This window comes from Notolepis coatsorum (assembly GCF_963971535.1).
Source record: "Notolepis coatsorum genome assembly, chromosome: 12".
Classification (NCBI taxonomy): domain Eukaryota; kingdom Metazoa; phylum Chordata; class Actinopteri; order Aulopiformes; family Paralepididae; genus Notolepis; species Notolepis coatsorum.
The window spans coordinates 12,741,875-12,754,203 of record NC_140176.1 but is presented as its reverse complement, the minus strand read 5'-3'; the positions used below and the strand labels follow the sequence as shown (position 1 = coordinate 12,754,203).

The window sequence follows — 12,329 nt, the reverse complement described above, 5'->3', positions numbered from 1 at the left end:
TCAGTTGTCTTCCAGTACTGAGTTACCTCTGGCTGCTTCCGCCTCGGAGTGGATCAGGACATAGCAATCGGTCGGAGATTTGGTGCCTCAGACCTATTCTTTCCCGTATGATAGACATGCCCTATATACACGAGTAATTGCGATTGCCATGGGACGACTGGGATTTATTCATTTTGGAGTACTTTCTGACTGAGGTAAGGTCTATTTTAGATAACCTGCTGGTATTTTTTTAACCTAAAACATGCTTTTGTACCGATCACAGTGTCATATTTTACCGGACCTAAAACATGCTTTTGGTAACGATCGCAGTTTCGGGGTAAGACGACCCCCCCCCCTTGATGATTTTGTGAAGACACATATGTATATGGTATATACCTTTGATTTAGAAGTATTTGGGGTTTCAGGCGAGCAACCCAAACGATTTGGGCATAATGCATATAACGCGTCATATCTCGCGATCTATGAAAAAATACTGGATTATTTTGGAAAGGGGTGATGTTTAGCATGGAATAGCGCACAAACTAAAGTATGTAGAGATGAACTGGTTAGTCAGTGTTGGACTATGAACAATGTCTGTCAAATAAGCCATACTGTCTCCATAGCTATAATACAGAACAAACCACAAACATGGTCAATAACGCTGGCGCCATTGAGTAGAGATGGGAAAACAGCGTGGCGGTAAATGAGTTAAGAACATTGCGCACACCAGTCTGTCCGACTTACGATTGCTCTTCAGCGCCCCTACATCCTGATTGATTGATTGATTGAAAAGTTTATTAACAGATTGCAGAATGGGTACAGTACAGTACAGCTCAATACATACAATTGTTAAGAGGATGCAGACCTGAGAAAGACTTTCGTCTTGTTTCCATCAGGGTCCCCCATTTTCAATTCATCATATGACACACACGACATACAGATAGACAGTACTGCTACATTTATACATTTATGACATACCAGATTTTCAAATACAGTACTGTTTGTGATACTAAAAAAAATCCAGAAAAAGAGTGTATATACATTTGACATAGAAACTGTGCATTGGGGGAGGTTGGGTAGGTGGGGTGGGGCTGTACATTGGAGGTGGGGGGGGGGGGGGGGGGGTTGGGTAGGGGGGGGGGGGACACTGTACATTGGAATACTGACATACATTTGACATAGAAACTGTACATTGGAGGAGGTTGGGTAAGTGGGGTGGGGTTGGGTGGGGCTGTACATTGGAATACTGACAAAGCCATGCTTGGTCTTTATTGTACAACACAACTGGGTTAGGACATTTGTAGGGGCCAGTTTTGAATTGCAGTCTCCCGTAGGTGTTCTTTGAGAGTGTTTTTGAAGGTGGGTAGTGATTCACATTCCTTTACAGCTTTGGGTAGGGCGTTCCACATTGTTGTGGCATAATTGCGAAACGTGTTTAGTCCCTTGTTTGAGCCGAATCTGGGTTTTACATGATTTGTGGAGCTCCCTCTGGTGTTGTGATCGTGGTATTCACTGACCTTTGGGAAGTATTTTGACATGTACATGGGTACCTTGGTCGTGTAGTGTATCTTGTAGACCAGGCCCATTGCAAGTTGCTGTACTCTGTCGTCTACTCTAAGCCATCCTAGGTTGGCAAAGTGTGCAGGGGTGAGGTGGGTTCTAGGAGTCAGGTCAAGCAGTAGTCTGACTAGTTTGTTTTGAGATGTTTGTAATTTGGTTTTTAGTGCCTTTGAGGTGCTTTGGTACCATGAGGTGCAAGCATAGTCGTAGTACCCTTGAATGAGTGCTCCTGCCAGAGTCTTCAGGGTATTCTTGTTTACCAGGGAGGAGATCTGGTACAAGAATCGAGTTCGTTGATTGACTTTTTTTATTACATTGGATGCCATTTTGTCACAGGAAAGATTCGCCTCTAGGATGGAACCCAGGTAGGTAATTTCATCTTTCCTTCTGACAATATTGTCACCCACTGTAACTGAGAAGCCGTCGGTTTTGCTGAGTTTGTTATTTGAACCGAAGAGAATGGACTCTGTTTTGCCCATGTGTAATGATAGTTTGTTGTCGGCGAGCCATATGCAGATTTTGCCTAGTTCCGAGCTGAGGGTTTTTCCAACCTGTAACTTGTTCTTGTCAGAGACCAGCAGGGCTGAGTCGTCCGCAAACAGGAACAAGTTGTAGTCACAAGCTGACGACATGTAATTTGCATAAATTAGGAACAGTAGTGGTCCTAGTATGCTTCCTTGTCAGTTAAGACCGAATCCAGGAGAAGGGACCGTTCGTGAATCCCAAAATCGGCCCGAAAATGTCTTAAGTGGAGCTAGGCCAAAGTTTTGTCTGACCGTTTGTCTTAAGTCCGTTGGTGAATGAGACCCAATGAATGGAAGCGGACAGTGCCGGTTAGCCCTAGGCATTGTCCAACTAACACCTCTCCAGAAGGCTAACCGGCACTGTCCGCTTCCATTCATTGTGCTAAGCTAGGCTAACGTGCAGACAGAGTAGATCGAGTAAATTTCACGTGTTCGAGTAAATCCTTAACGATCAATCAATCGACCTTCGATTAATTGTTAACATCCCTACTCTTTAATGATGGACCTGTTCCATTTAGGCGTGCTGGAGCCAGGGCCCTGGTGTTGTGCATTTGTCTCACTGGAAGGGGTGTGACACACCTAAATGGAATGGGACCAGAATTAATGTTCAAAATGACACCTGCGATGATATGTCAAAACGGCTGTTGTGAAAAGGGCCTATAGCTTTTCAATGGCCAGTAGCCATTGTTGTGACATCACCATTAGGATGTGCAGGTGTCACAGCAACATAGAGCATACAGCTAAGGGATACAGTATTTTTATTCATAGCGCACTATCGAGCAATAGTGACTCATTTGTTACAATTAGGGATGTCCGATATCGGCATTAAAATGTGATATCGGAAAATATCGGTATCGGTTTTCATAACCTTTATTTACCCAGGCAAGCAAGTAAGAACCAATTCAGATTTTATGTATTGTCAAAAGTATGCATAATGTTGTGTTAATTCCACAACAGGAGATATGTAATGTTAATTACCTGAAGTTATTCCGTTTTTTGGGGGGGGAAACCCTGCATATATCGGTATCGGTTGATATCGGTATCGGAAATTAAGAGTTGGACAATATCGGTATATCGGTATCGGTAAAAAAGCCAATATCGAGCATCCCTAATTACAATAGTCTCTCATTTGTGACGGGGGTCCGAGCGCATGTGGTGTCGAAGGGACATAGAGCATACAGCTAATGGATACAGTATTAACAACTTGTTCATTCATAGAGCATACAGCTAATCTAAAATGTCTATTTTCTATGATACTTATGTCACCATAACAATACTATCACGGTACTTGTGTCACCATAGCCACTAGCGGACTGGCCATAGGGAGCACCAGGAGTTTTCGCGGTGGCCTGGCAGACTGGCATGGCCTGGCTGCCCTGGCAGACTGGCAAATGCTTTTTAAAAAAATATTATTTGTATTTGTTTGTGCCCGCAGTCAGGCCACTGAACTCCGAAGCAGGCCAGGTCAGTATACGTGTTTCTATTTGCGCGGAGATGTGCTCTCTATTCAGGCAAGCAGGCAGGAATGAGTTAACTTGTCATTCACAACCCAGCGCGAGGCAGTGCGCCGCGGGCCTGCGCAGGCCTCGCCAATCTCAAACAAGCCTATTGATTTAAATCATGATGAGATCGACTTCCGAAACCCGGGAGATATGAACGTTTTGGATAGCTCTAGAATGGGTGACTGAAGACGAACATCGGACTGAAATTGAAAGAATGAGACGAAAGCAGGGCGCAATCAGAGGTGCTACTACGCAAGTTTTGAATCGGATGGACATTGAAATTGACATGGAAACTCCGAATGTTGATCATTTGAGCACTTTATTGGATGGACTGGGAGTTAAAGAAGACAGTTTGTTGGAACCTGACCGTGAGATAGAACAGCTACGGATGATTTGGATGCTGATATTGAACTGACGGCAGCATCGCAGAGGGTGATTGATAACTATGAATCGGGTGATTGATACTATGAATCGACTAGATCACAGAGAGCGCCAGTGAAGTAGAGAAATGTAATGTAATGTGCACCGGTAAACTTCTATATAAAGGACACTTTCGTATTATAACCCGACGTTTGGACAATCCATTATTTGGAAAGTAGTTATTCTACACTTTGGTGTAGTGTATACAACTGGTATTGTCGGTGTTTTGTGACAGCGTCGCTGTCCATGGTGCTGAAGGTTGCATTTATACTAGTGTATACAGCCTCTACAGTGCCACCACATGATACAACGCAGCAAGATACAAAACGCAGTGGGGGGGGGGTATGGGCCTGGCCTGGCTTGGCTTGGCCTGCCTGAGTCAAATTCTCTGTAGGAATTATGGTCCCAGTCCCCCACTGACCATAGCGATAGTATGACGATACTTGCGTCTCACCATAACGACGCTATCACGATACTTGTATTACCATAATGATACTATCACAATGCTTGTGTCGCCATAATGATACTATCACGATGCTTGTGTCGCCATAACGACACTATCACGATACTTGTATTACCATAATGATACTATCACAATGCTTGTGTCGCCATAATGATACTATCACGATGCTTGTGTCACCATAACGACACTATCACGATACTCGTATTACCATAATGATACTATCACGATGCTTGTGTCGCCATAACGACACTATCACGATACTTGTATCGCCATAATGATACTATCTCGATTCTTGTGTCGCCATAATGATACTATCATGATGCTTGTGTCACCATAATGATACTATCATGACGCTTGTGTCACCATAATGATACTATCATGATGCTTGTGTCGCCATAACGACACTATCACAATACTTGTATTACCATAACGACACTATCACGATACGACACTATCACGATACTTGTGTCACCATAATGATACTATCACAATACTTGTATCGCCATAATGATACTATCTCGATTCTTGTGTAGCCATAATGATACTATCATGATACTTGTGTCACCATAACGATGGTATCGCGATACTTGTGTCACCATAACAAACAATAGTATCATGATACAGAGAGTTCTGTGAGTATTGGAAGCGTGTGTGAAGTTTGTGATTCATCACATTTTAAGCAAAACAAAATTAAATGATGAAAAAGATGCAATAATATCCCCCTAATATGGCCTTTCGTTAAAAGTCCTAAAACAGTATTGTGCACATTTTCAGAATATATTACCTGTTTTCATGTATCAATATTATATTGTGTAAGGAGGATGTATCACAATAAAAAATCCATACAATATAGTCATAATTTGTCATAATTTGTATACACTATACAACCTAGCAGTCACTCCACTAGTTGAGTCATATATATACTGTATTACATAATGCTAAGATAAGACCTGGCTGCATCACCATGTGCAATACCTGATGCTATCAATATGGCTGCCTTTTATTATCTGATATGAATCAAACCACTACAGAGTGTATTACTATTGACAACAAAGGAAAAGGCATGCAGAAACCACTGGTCTGAAAACATTTAGACCACATTTTACTGGACCATGCAGAGGGGGGCTTGTTTATTCTGAGACAGTCCTTCCATAGGGAGAGATATAGGATGGTCATCTGCACAATGTGAATTATAGAACAAGAGAACACTTCAATGGGATATGTTAAATTATAACACACTGTCTGCAAGAAGCCATGCAGTGTAGCATGCACACACAACAGAGCCTGCCTAAAAATAGCACTCCTGCAGAACAATAGTTTTAGATAGACATGTGTCATGGGATGAATTCAGCTCAAAACATTTAACTTTTAACCTTTTTATACAAAGTCATTTTGACGAAGGCAACAAACCAGATGACATCTCATTCACAAAGACATTGAATAACTGTAATGTATTCCATCATCAACACAGCCATAATAGCCTATAAACCAGACGTTTTAATTAATAACAATAACAGGTCTATAACACCTCTCTTGATAAGAGGTCTGGTTGGACACATAAATGCATCGATAGAGAAACGCTGCAGCTCGGATATTATACACTAATAAAGGAGCGCTTACCAGTTCGTTTCGTCGGTCGGAATGTCTTGTTTATAATCCTTATTTCCACCCAGATGACCAGTTGCGTGTCTTCTTTTCAGACACACATCGCGACCTCATTTCCATGTGCTCGGGACCACGCGTCCTCCGCGGCGCGCGCACAGCGCTGTCGGATCGAGCGCGCGTGACGTCACGGCAAGCCGCAAGAGTGCTATAACAGCCAGGCAAGTGTAATCTAACAGTCTTTATAGAAACAGCTTTAAGTGTAATCTAACAGTCTTTATAGAAACAGCTTTAAGAGTAATCTAACAGTCTTTATAGAAACAGTTTTAAGTGTAATCTAACAGTCTTTATAGAAACAAAGTGTAATCTAACAGTCTTTATAGAAACAGCTTTAAGTGTAATCTAACAGTCTTTATAGAAACAGCTTTAAGTGTAATCTAACAGTCTTTATAGAAACAGCTTTAAGTGTACTCTAACAGTCTTTATAGAAACAGCTTTAAGTGTAATCTAACAGTCTTTATAGACACAGCTTTAAGTGTAATCTAACAGTCTTTATAGAAACAGCTTTAAGTGTAATCTAACAGTCTTTATAGACACAGCTTTAAGTGTAATCTAACAGTATTTATAGAAACAGCTTTAAGTGTAATCTAACAGTCTTTATAGAAACAAAATGTAATCTAACAGTCTTTATAGAAACAGCTTTAAGTGTAATCTAAGAATCAGATTTCCCCGTTCTTGTTTATTATGAGCACACCACCAGGTGAATGAATGAATGAATGAATGAATGAATGAATGAATGAAAACTTTATTTAACAGATTGCAGAATGGGTACAATACAGTACGGCTCAATACATACAATTGTTAAGGGGATGCAGACCTGAGAAAGACGTTTGTCTTGTTTCCATCAGGGTCCCCCATTTTCAATTCATATAGACATTTATGACATACACAACATACATGACATTTATGGCATAGGGACATATAGGTATTTAGTACTGATACATTTGTGACATAGGCGGTATTCAAATATACAGTACTGTTACCCCTAGATCCTGACAGAGTATATACATATGATGGGGAGGGGACTGTACATTAGGATGGGGTGGGTGGGTGGGAGGGAAATATACATACGGCGGGGAGGGAATATATACATGCGGTGGGGAGGAGACTGTCTATTAGGAGGTGGTGGGGGTTTTGGGCATTTACGGTGGCCAGTTTCGAATTGCAGCCTCCCGTAGGTGCTCTTTAAGAGCGGTTTTGAATGTGGGCAGGGATTCACATTCCTTTACAGCTTTGGGTAGGGCGTTCCACATTGTTGTGGCATAAGGTGACCTTTTATGTATCGCATGTTATTGTTACTCCTTGCGTTACCTGTTTTTTTTTTTTAACACGCGGGCTACATAATATTTTGAATAAATCAGTGATGTCAGGTCTTTGGGGGACATTCCGTGGGTGTATATGGCTGTTGATATAGCAGGCAAATAAAATCTAGTCTAGAAAACAAATTGGGGGTTCTTTCTGGTTTCAATGCACGACAGCGCTTCAAAATAATATAACTGCTCTATCGACATTTTCTCCCTTTCATCTACAGTCTACACACGAGGACAGCTGACGACTCAGTGCACCCTGTTACAAGGAACCCTTGTTAATTTGTCTTAATCTTAATTGTTTGAATGCCTTAGTTACCACCAGGAGTGTGGTTAAGAGACGGCTTGCGTTGTCCATCCTCCTGGGTGTCTTCTGTTACGACCTCCGGTGCTTACCTTTCCCTTATGGACAACATGGAGATGTTTAGAATGACATCACGGCAGATGACATCACTCATTTCGACGGTTGTAAAACGGCAACGGTTCCGGGGGCCACGTGGTGACGTCCCTGCGGGAGTCAACCGCCTTTATTTACAGTCGGCACGTTCTAATAACAACAACTAACCCTCGAGCCTTTCTTTGACATCTGCCCCAGTGGAATAGATACACATAGGCTGTGTGGCGCCTGTTGTGTTGTGTCCCCAACTGTCAAAGTTTCCCCATCTTGATGAATTGAAAATGGGGGACGCTGATGTAAAGAAGACGAAAGTTTATCTGGTCTGCATCCCCTTAACAAGCGTGTATTGAGCCGTACCCAGTCTGCAATCTGTTAATAAAGTTTTCAATCAATCACATGAAAATCTACACCAGTTTATATAGTACTGTATGTAGTCCTGAAGAATCGTTTATATTAGTATTCATGTGGCTTGTTTATATTACGGTACGTATTCTTCATTTGGCTCATTATCGATGATGAAATGATGTTCTGCTGCACTGAGAAGAAAAAGGAGGAGACACACTTTTCAAAATGAAATGCATTTGTATTTCAAAAATGGAAAAACCAAAACACTGAAAGTCTGAAACCAACTTGGGTCTGAACGTCCAGACAATTGAGATCCAAAAATACATTTCTTAGGAAATATTAAGTAATTATATACAAAAAAAAACATAAAAAAAAAATCTATATTTTAAGTTTGGGGCAGGGCATTCAAGAGTCTAGCCCTATGTTTTTTTTTTCTTTTTTTTTTTAATGTTTTATTAATAAAAAATAAACTTTTAAATATTTATCCACCCATAACTTCAATTGAGGCAGTTGGAACATTGAAAATCAAAAACACATCCTATTAATATACAACACACTTGCACTTTTGAACTTGCATAAAAAACATGAAAGGCCAAAAAAAAACGTCCTCAACGTGGACAAAAGTCTTTTTTTAAGCGTCTTTAAGAGTTAGTTCTGCAGCCGCGCCAGCTTCTGCCTCAAGTGTTCGCTCTTCCTGCGGAGCTGCTCCTTGAGGGCGAGGAGCCTCTGCTCGTCCGTCTGCATGCCGTAGATGCACTCCGTGGCCTTCTTCAGGATCACCACCTTGGCCGCCTTCTCGTTCTTCGCCACCTCGGGGATCTCGTCGCGCAGCGCGAAGAAGCTCAGCTTGAGCTCGTTCCTCCGCTGGCGCTCCAGCACGTTGTGAGTCCGTCGCTTGTCGTGGTCCTCCGTGTCCGACGTCGCCGCCGTGGCCGTCGCCGCTCGGGGGCTGGAACACCTGCGGTTGTTGCCGCTGATCTGTTTGAGGACCCTGCTGCCGCCGCCGCCCCCCTCCAGCCTCAGCCTCTTGACGGCGGGGGGCTGCTGCTGCTGCTGCTCCTGCCGCGTGGAGGGGTGGGTGGAGGGGTGGGCGGCGTAGTTGTGCTGGTGGGTGGAGACGTGGCACCGCTTCAGCACCAGGGGACTGCTGGAGGAGTCAAAGCGCTGCTTCACCGACGACTGCCTCTTCTCCACCGTGACCACGTCTATCTCCTCCTCTTCTTCCTCCTCCTCGTCATCATCGTCATCATCATCATCGTCTCCGTCCTCATCTTCTGTAATGACATTTTGAAAGAGACACGGTTAACATTCACATGATGCCGCTGGGAGTCAAGGTTACCATCTGTATTCTGGCTACAAACAGCATGTTGGAATGAGGAGGGGGGGGGGGGGGGGGGGGACTGCATTCCTCTCTCTCCCTCTCTCTCTCTTCCCTCCTCTTTCCACATCAGCTGATTCTGTACTATTGCTGCCTGTTGCCCTCAAACTAGTCTCCTAATGGTCAGGAAGAAAGTATGGGTGGGGACGAGGGGAGACAAATATCCAATTGGTAAGATTTATTTTGACCGATATTGCAAAATGCGATACACGATTATTAGAGGGGATGATTGTTGCCTCATTTTCATTGAAAACACATCATTCAAATGACCACAGTGTGATTATTTTTTTTCCAGGGATCAGTGCAAACAAAGATGTTGTTTTCTGAAGTCTGCAGAATATGATTTTGTATAGACCAGATTAACATCTCTGCAGCAACACAATATGTAATTTTGGTATTTTGACACACATTTAGGAAAAAGTGCACCTCTTGCAATTTTAATATCGCACTACTAAACCATATTGTGGTTTGATAAAAAAAAATTATTAAATTCGTTGTTCATCCCCATTGGGGGATATGAGCAACAGTGATGCAACCAACGCTTGCTCTTTCAAAACGATAGTAAAAACAGAGCAAGAGCATTAATGATGGATTAGGCGTTAATCACCATGACATGGAATTAATCACCATCGTTCAGATACCAGTGGTGGGCGTTTGCCAACTAATATGCCATTATTCCCATGTGCATGTATTTTGCACTCTTTCCGCTGTATGTCCTGTGTGTACTGTATGTTGTCTGGCATTTTACGTGTATATATATTTTGAACTCTTGTTTGTTTGTATTTCTTGTGTTTTGGATAAGACTACAGATGGAAATTATAGCTTCTGCTAAATCTGGTGCAAACATATTTTCATGTAACAATGGTTCATGTAAATGGCACACAGTCTATAAATAAAGTAAAATCATAAATGATCACAAACAGTGGGGTGGGGTGGGGGGGGTAAATGGATCTCTCACATTAGTAGTGTAGTCAAGTCACTATATATACCTGAGTCACTTCCACTGCTGCTGCCGCCGCTGCTGTTCGGCGGGGTGTCCAGTGGCACATCCTTCGGCGGCGGCGGCTGCGTCTTCGTCTTGCTCGGCTTGTCGGCGGGGCCGGTGATGGTGATCTCGGTGATCGGGTAGGGGAAAACCACCGAGGGATCGATACACTCGGAGACGGACGTGTTGAGATCCTGCAAATAGCTGCTGTTCAACAACAACCTCCCCGCCGCCCCGGCGCCGCCGCAGCAGCTGACAACACCACTAGACGCCGCCGACGACGAGTCCCTCTTCGCCGCCTGCTGGATGGTGGCGAGCCGCTCGGACACCACCTTCTCCAGCTTGGCGGCGGCCGAGAAGCCGCTCCACATGCAGTCCTGGATGATGATAGACTTCAGGAAGGTCTGCGAGTACGAGTCGGCGGCGGCCACGTTGTTGCCGTCGCACACGATGCTCTGGTTCACGGCGTCGTCGCCGAGGAACTCCGTCACCATCTCCAGCTGGTCGGCGGTGGAGGGGAACAGGCTGCAGAGGGACAGGGAGGGTCGCCGGCTGGGGGACAGCGGCGGGGTGGGCAGCAGCTCGAACTTCTTCCAGATGTCCTCGCTGGGCGCCGGCGGCTGCTGCTGTTGCTGCTGGCTCTGGTGCGGGTTCTGATGGTGGTGGTGGTGGTGGTAGAAGTCCTCCTCCTCGTTGTCGTAGTAGAAGTACGGCTGCAGGGAGTCGTAATCGTAGTCGTAGTTTTTACTCGTCGTCGTCAGACTCGGATTGAGCGGCATGGTGGTGGTGCTGGTGGTGGTGGCGTCTATCGGTCCTTACCGCGGTGGTGGAGCTGCATGCATGAGGGGGGGAATGAATGAAACGAGGCTATTATTATTATTATTATTAGTTTGTCAGGTGGTCAGTTACCTCTCATGCATACCATGCATGCAGGACGAGCAAGTTGGCACGACTTTGCACAACAAACATGCACCATCAAAGAAACAACACAGTCACTCCAAAACAATTGAGCATGCATGCAATATTATTATTATTATACATTGAGCAGCATGCATCATCATGCAGCGTGCACAACCCGTGCACAGCAGCGCAGGTGCTGCTGCAGACTTCAAAGCAAAGTTGCCGCGGGGGGGGGGGGGGGGCGAAAAAAATAAAAACGTGCACAAGTAAAAAAAAAGAATCAAATTTTAAATCAAGAAAACGGCCATTTTCCAGCCGTGCATTATTAAAGTGCATAGCGTTGTTAAATAGATGCATGCAAGACCCTTGCATTGCATGTTGTGAGAATGGACTCTGTGCAGAGAAAACACCCCCCTATCTTCTTTTTTACCTTAGATTCGAAAATGTTGACGACGCCACAATTCGGCGAGTGGTGAAATCGACCCAAAAAACAGCAACGCGCCTGAATTACAAAAGTATTCCAACACGACGGCGGTAACATTAATAATAATCCCTGCAGCCAGAAGAACGGAAGACGGTGATGGTGGTGATATCTGGTTGTTGAGTTGATGATTGTGTCGGTGTGACTGACTGACTGGTCAGTGATCAGTGATCCAGCTACAGCGTGAGTTCTGGAGGCTGGAGCCGCTGAAGTGAAGCTCCGTCATCAGCTGCGTGAGAATCACAGCTGAGGAGTGCGCCGGGTTCAATAAAAAGGCTGTTTCACAACCTCGTGTATCCCTCCGCTTGTCTGACCCCCCCCCCCCTCTCTCTCTATAGCTAAACCCTCATTGGGTTTGTGTGGGAGTTCTTCTTCTAAAACGAATATATAAAAAACAATATATATATATTTAACTTTGGTCGTTGA

The 12,329-nt window shown here is 44.0% G+C and overlaps 1 protein-coding gene and 1 long non-coding RNA gene across 2 annotated transcripts in view; both read right to left on the bottom strand.

The window, feature by feature from the left end:
* Positions 1 to 6,180, bottom strand: part of LOC311238222 — a 79,731-nt gene extending 73,551 nt beyond the window's left edge. Inside the window, exon 1 of the long non-coding RNA XR_014620333.1 lies at positions 6,069 to 6,180. This is a non-coding gene — a long non-coding RNA (uncharacterized lncRNA). The remainder of the gene's footprint in view (positions 1 to 6,068) is intronic.
* A 2,274-nt stretch (positions 6,181 to 8,454) lies between these two features.
* On the bottom strand, positions 8,455 to 12,119 carry myca (MYC proto-oncogene, bHLH transcription factor a). Its single transcript, XM_084326745.1, has 3 exons — positions 11,853 to 12,119; positions 10,527 to 11,354; positions 8,455 to 9,433 (listed from the first exon to the last, which is right to left on the bottom strand). Exons 2-3 carry the CDS (start codon positions 11,299 to 11,301, stop codon positions 8,808 to 8,810), a joined length of 1,401 nt encoding a protein of 466 aa, XP_084182871.1. The 5' UTR covers positions 11,302 to 11,354; positions 11,853 to 12,119; the 3' UTR covers positions 8,455 to 8,807.
* Between the last annotated feature and the right edge of the window lie 210 nt (positions 12,120 to 12,329).